We start from the raw sequence: 6,046 nt of genomic DNA, 5'->3' as shown, positions 1-6,046 counted from the left end.
AACTGCTAACCGCTTGCCCTGTTCGGGCGCCAGCGTTACCGTACCGCCAACGCCGACTGCGACGCCGACTGCGACGCTGACTGCGACGCTGACTGCGACGTTGACGCCGGCAGCGCTCGTTGGCGTAATCGCGTTTCTTGCCGCTTTGGCTGTTGCTTCTTTTTGCAGACTTTGTTGGTAACTTTTAGGTTTTTTTTTTGGGTTTTTGTTTTGTTTATGGAGCTCTTCTAGGCGCACAGTGGTTGCGAAGTGATTTTGTAGCCTCCAAAATGTACTTCAGCCAAGGCACTGTGCAGCTCAAGCCCTGTAAATGGTTTTTTCTTACCTAGAAACTTTTTTTTAACTGAGAATACAAACACAGAAAAAGTAGCATTGTAATAAATTAATTGCATTCTCTTCACAAAAAATTAATTTTTTTATTTTTATTTAACACAGTGGCACTATGACACTTGCTTACATTTCGATTAAGTCAATAGATTTATTTAGCAAAGTCTTGGGAACATGTCTGTAAGCTTGAATAATTTGTGACCTTTTTTATGTAGGTTGAGAATAATTTTGTCCCAAAAATACCCCTTCCTTTGGCTAGAAAGGTTTTTTTCTAAAAATAATTTTTAAAAACGATTTTTTTAGTCGCGTTATCCAGCCAGGTGCTTATACCTATGGAAATTAATTCCTTGATTTGGCTTAAAACCTCTTAAGGGTTAGCTATAAAAGTGTCCTATATTTAATGTTTATAGTAATTTTGATTTATTGGCTTGGTGGACATGTTTTTGAAACTAATGGAATATTGATTTTTCCAGAACCACTGTACTCCCATTATTCGGGTTGACTTTTATTTATTTACCCCCTCTATAGCTCCTTATCGAGAGCTTTCTTCGCCTAGTCGGCATGCAAATCGAGAAATAACAATGTGCGGCATGTGGAATATACATAAATACATTGAAAAACCGACACCAGATGCCAGATGGAGAACAATAGTGACACAAATTGGAGTGGGGGGAAAACAAATAAATGGGTGACAGAGGACAGGGGCTTATCAATCACGACTTTCACCCAAAAAAGCCAGTCGAAATATGTAAAAAAAGAAGGAAAATGTGAGCTGCGAAAGATGATGCCATTCCACTGTGCGTTTAAATGTTTTACACACTTGTCGCGGGGTGTTTATCACTGCCCACCGTTGTGTTGTTGTTTTTATGGCCATGCTTGTTTTCGTTGGCGCTTATCGTGTGTGAGAGTGTGAGTGTGTGAGCTGTGTGTACCACACACACGCACAGCTGCAGTCAAAATAATAGTTGTGGACCTACGAAAAGTGATAATGCAATTGCTCAGTTTTTCCAGTTTTTGGTTGCGGGGCAGTAATTGCAAAGTAATTAAAAAATGGTTTTCGCAAATGCGAAAAATACATATAACATAACCCTTATTTTACCACTAGGTTATTCTTATGCCCCCAAATCACTTTTTTTTACTTACTTTGTCAGGGAACCTGCAATAATTTTGTCCTAATATTTTTCCATAAACCCCTAGTGTTTTTCCCACAAATGTGCTTTGTTTGCTCTTGATTTTGTATCTCTGCAGACCCAATTACGAGTGCATTACTCACTGATAGCAACACTATTGATATTGCCGCCAAAGATGCAACAGAAATTGCAGCTGCAGCAGCAGCACACGAAATTGCAACTGCAATCGTCACGTACGCGTAACTTTAATTAAGTGCATTCGGCACTCGCACATCCACATCAAAATCAACCGAGAATCAACTGAAAATCAACAACAAATTAACGAAACCGAGACCAAAACCGAGGAGCAAAACGAAGGGGACGGCGGTTGACAGGCGACTAAAATGCTAAAATCCAAACTACAAAGCGACTAACTGGCCAAGTGCCACACAAAGCAACTGGAAGTAAACAAAAAAATCAGAAACCGAAAAGCGAAAAACCTAAAACCTAAAACCTAAAACCGAAAACCAAAAACCGAAAGGCCCAAGCAAAACAACGGCTGGGCAAAACAATACCGAATGGAAATAGGAATACGGGTACTATAGATATGGAAATAAAATAGATGTAACCTAAAGCTGAAGAAACACCGGCCGCACCTCTGCCTCTGCCTCTGCCACTGCCTCAGTCGACGCCGCCGTCGCGGTTGACAGCAGCAGAGGCGTCGACAGCCCACGCAAACGTCAAACGGAAAGGGAGGGACCCCAAAAAAGGGGAGGAGAATAGGGGGAGGGTCAGGGAGCAGTGCGTCGACGAATTGATACCCCCAAAATAACAGAAAACTTAAACAGTCAGGTTTTTTTTTTTTAAAGAAATATCCGCCTATCAAAAAACCCCCTTTTGAAACCCTGTTTTTTTTTTAACTCAATTTTTTTGCTTCAGAATCACCATTGAATGACGATTTTAAAACAGTCATGCTTATGTTTCACTAAAAAAAAAGGCCTCTTAAAAACCCAACCCCCTGTTATAAAAACCAACATATCTGCTCTTTCAAAAACCCTCTTTTCCCAAATCCCCTTTTTTTAAAGCCCTTTTTTTGCTTTACATACATCAACAAGAAAATCACAAATATACAACTTTATATGATAACGCATTTTAAAACAGTAATGCATATTTTAATAAAAAAGTTAACTCTTTCGAAAACCCAACCACTGCTTTAAAAACCCAAAAAACCACATAGATACAACACAATAACAGTCATGCAACATCCGCTTATTCAGAAACACCATTTGAAAACCTACAAGCTCCTTTTAAATCAAAAAAATATGAAAATTTGCCTTATATTTATTTTTATTCCTTTAAATGAGGAATGTCGATTTCTGATTTCCACTTTGAGGAGGAAATTCGTAAAAATATCGACATCATATTCGCGTTTATATACTTATATACTGATCCAATAGTCCGTTTTTACGATGATAAATCTGTTCTATTATTTTTTTATATTTAATCTTTTTTTTGAAATTCTCAAGCATCGTCTCTATTTGCTTGCAGTGAATCGTTCAAACTTGATAGACAACCCTATAAAGGTGATATGAAAATGTGGCCACTTGAGAATAAGTTAAGAACTTCGTATTTAGTAATGCAATGGCTTTTCCTCCCCTTGAGTTCGCAAACGAAATAATCGTTCTGGGGAATTTTTTTATCAGCGGGCGCTAGTGAGTCACTGGGCTGAAGGAGTGGGGTCTCCAGCCGATATGCCCCAGGTGAGTGCTGGGCATATTAAACGCCACACGAATGGCTTTTGAATACTATTTACATTTATTCACCCAAGGGAGTGTGAGTGAGCGAATGAGTGAGTTGCGTGGCGAAGGCGGCCAAAAGCGAGCGAGTTGCGTTGTTAATGTGCGCAAAACAATGCTGAAACCCCAACGATCGAGGGGGATCGTCCCAGCAAAATATAAATGACGAAATTATGGCAGCAACTAGTTATAAACAATGCACATTAAATGCCAGCAGCAAAGACAACAGAAGCAGAAACAGCAACTCAGCAGAAAGTTGGTTCGTATGGAGACTTCAGAATAATGCTCATATGTAGCTTACAAAAAGTAAAAAACTGTTTATAAAAAATAGTAAAAGTATAATCATTTTAAATATCCACTACGATAGCTCATTTCATGGTCTGAAAGGTATATTTCTGGGTCACCATCCACCCACATTTGTTGCAGGTCTGGGTCACCTTTTCGCGAAGTGGCTAGAAGTCACCAAATCTCACCTGCATTTATATTATCAGACATAGAAATGTGAAAATCTAATTTAACAAGCATTTGTATGAGAAAAGCATATGGAAGTCTGAAAAGTACTTTTCTGGGTAACCATCTACCTAGATTGGTTAATGGATTGGGTCACCTTACTGCGAAGTGGACAGAAGTCAACGAGGGCCACATTTTATCCCAAGCCTAATAAGAAGTATACGATACCATATAGCTCACATGTTTACAAAACATAAGTAGAGTGTTTGCAAAGGTGAAGGGAGGAAATATATGTAATATCCACATGTATGTAAGCAAAAACGCGCGAATCAACGACGGCAACGTCAACTGGGCGAGGGTCATCCAGGCGATCTGCTGATCCTGATCCATATGGATTACAATTGTCATAAGAAATCCTAGACGGGGCTCTCCAGGCTGCTGGCCGAGGACGAGGTGCGCAGCTCGCACAACTCCTGCATGAGATCCTGGAAAAGCATGGGATTAACATTGACGCTGACCTTCATCATGAGGAACCAGTCCCCGATGGTGAGGTCGCGCAGGGCGCGTTTCACATGCCGCTTGGTCATAAAGCGCAGCTGGCTGCGGATCATCTGCTCGCGGAGATATCTGCTGCAGATCATGGCCAGCCGAGAGAGGAGATTCAGACCGGACATCAGGGCCATCAGGAGGAACCAGGCCCACAGGAAGACGAAGATCTTTTCGTTGAGGATGTTCAGCGGCAGGATGCACAGGTTGTCCATAATACTGGTCGTTCCACTGGCCCCGAACTTGAGCACCTCGCACTTGGCGATCTTGGGGAAGACACTTGATGACACGCGGTTCCAGCGGTCCCAGTCGTAAAACGGAATGGTGGCCAGGGCATGGAGGTACTTTGACCAGAATCCGTTTAGGAAGACCTCCAAAACGATTATGTTCACCACCTGTTTTATAAATATTATTTGGTTAGTTTTAGGTATTCGAAATTGCGAAAAATGCCATTAACAAATGTTCTCAATTTGAGAATAAGTCTTCTCGCTAAATCAAGAAGGATCGTTCCTAAAATCAAGACGAAATTGCTCTCGAGTTTGATTTTCGAGATGATATAGAAACGCGAGTTATTTCGATTCGGGTTTTCAAATGAAAGTGGTCTGAATTTTCTTTTTCAAGGCGAAAATTGGTCTCGATTTTGTGTCTCGAACTTGTTTTTGAGAGTGATTGGCTAACTGTTGGGATCGCGGAACTGTTTTGAGAGCTGTTATTTTATTCAAAGCGTACTCACACTGATGAGGAAATTGAGGATCTCGCAGGAGACGTACTTGGCCATGTAGCAGAAGTGCATGTCCTCGTAGTCGGTGGTGAAGTACTTGACCAACAGCCGCAGCCGGGTGTTGTAGGTCTCCTCCGAGAGCAGGGCCTCGCCGACCTGCGAGCAGAGCTGCTTCAGTCGCTGGCCCTCCCACACCTTCCACAGGCACGAGGGGAAGTAGAAGACGAACGCCTGGAAGAGCAGCAGGATGATGACCCACTGGTAGTAGCGCAGGTACTCCCGCTCCGACTGGCCCCGAACCTCGGGGCCCACGCCCTCGGCTATCGACATGGCCCTCGCATAGGCCTCGTTGTACTCCCCCATTCGGCGGAGGCTCGACCTGGAGCGGTATCTGGAGCGGCTCTTCCAACTCGAGTGCGATGTGGTGGAGGAGGTTGGGGAAGTGGGGGAGGAGGTTCCCGATCCCTCCTGGTCCGGATGAACCGGCAGCTGCTGCCCGCCGTCGCTGGCGTCCAGCTTGAGTATGTAGGTGCCCATGGTCCAGCAGTAGGACTGTATGTACTCGATGTTCTTCTCCTCGCTGATGCAGTGGATCGGATCCCCAAAGTATTGGCGCGCCGACAGAAGGAGCGAGCAGGTGAGCAGGATGACCACGGTGCACTTGGAGTGGATGGTGAAGACGGCGTCGTAGATGCGGATCGACTTGAATTGCAGATACTTGGAGAGCGGCTTTACCGCCGAATACATTTCTTCTGCCTCCGGGAAGAGTTCCTCGAGGACAGCTTCCAATTCCGCTCCTTGTGCACGTTCCTCGACGTCCTTCTTCTCGTCCTGCTCGTGGCCTGCTTGGGATTACCCTCTTCGATGAACTCCGATGGATTCGATGGCTTCGGTGGGTTCGTTTCACCAGGACTGCTTTTCGATTGCCGGCCTAGGATGGTAGCCAGTTCACAGATCAGATCGTCGCTCGGCTTTACATATTTTTTTGTCCGTGCCGTCATTATTACCTACTTTGCTTTTTTCCCCATCTCTCTCTGAGACTCAGTAGTCAGTTTTTAGTTACTGTCACTGTCACTAGAATAGTATTGCCACCAATA

General features: G+C 43.6%; 1 protein-coding gene across 1 annotated transcript; it reads right to left on the bottom strand.

Moving 5' to 3' along the window:
- Positions 1-3,082: 3,082 nt before the first annotated feature.
- On the bottom strand, positions 3,083-5,992 carry Inx5 (Innexin 5). Its single transcript, XM_017081317.4, has 2 exons — positions 4,962-5,992; positions 3,083-4,623 (listed from the first exon to the last, which is right to left on the bottom strand). The coding sequence occupies exons 1-2, from the start codon at positions 5,694-5,696 to the stop codon at positions 4,099-4,101; spliced, it is 1,260 nt and encodes a 419-aa protein (XP_016936806.1). The 5' UTR covers positions 5,697-5,992; the 3' UTR covers positions 3,083-4,098.
- Between the last annotated feature and the right edge of the window lie 54 nt (positions 5,993-6,046).

Source organism: Drosophila suzukii, chromosome X (genome assembly GCF_043229965.1).
Source record: "Drosophila suzukii chromosome X, CBGP_Dsuzu_IsoJpt1.0, whole genome shotgun sequence".
NCBI classification, from domain to species: domain Eukaryota; kingdom Metazoa; phylum Arthropoda; class Insecta; order Diptera; family Drosophilidae; genus Drosophila; species Drosophila suzukii.
Note: the sequence above shows the minus strand (reverse complement) of the source record. Positions and strands in the feature narration are given on the sequence as shown.

Coding starts and splice junctions, on each gene's coding strand:
- Inx5 (XM_017081317.4), bottom strand. CDS start 5,696: ATGTATTCGGCGGTAAAGCCGCTCTCCAAGTATCTGCAATTCAAGTCG. Junction 4,624..4,961: donor TCCTCAATTTCCTCATCAGT/GTGAGTACGCTT, acceptor TTTATAAAACAG/GTGGTGAACATAATCGTTTT.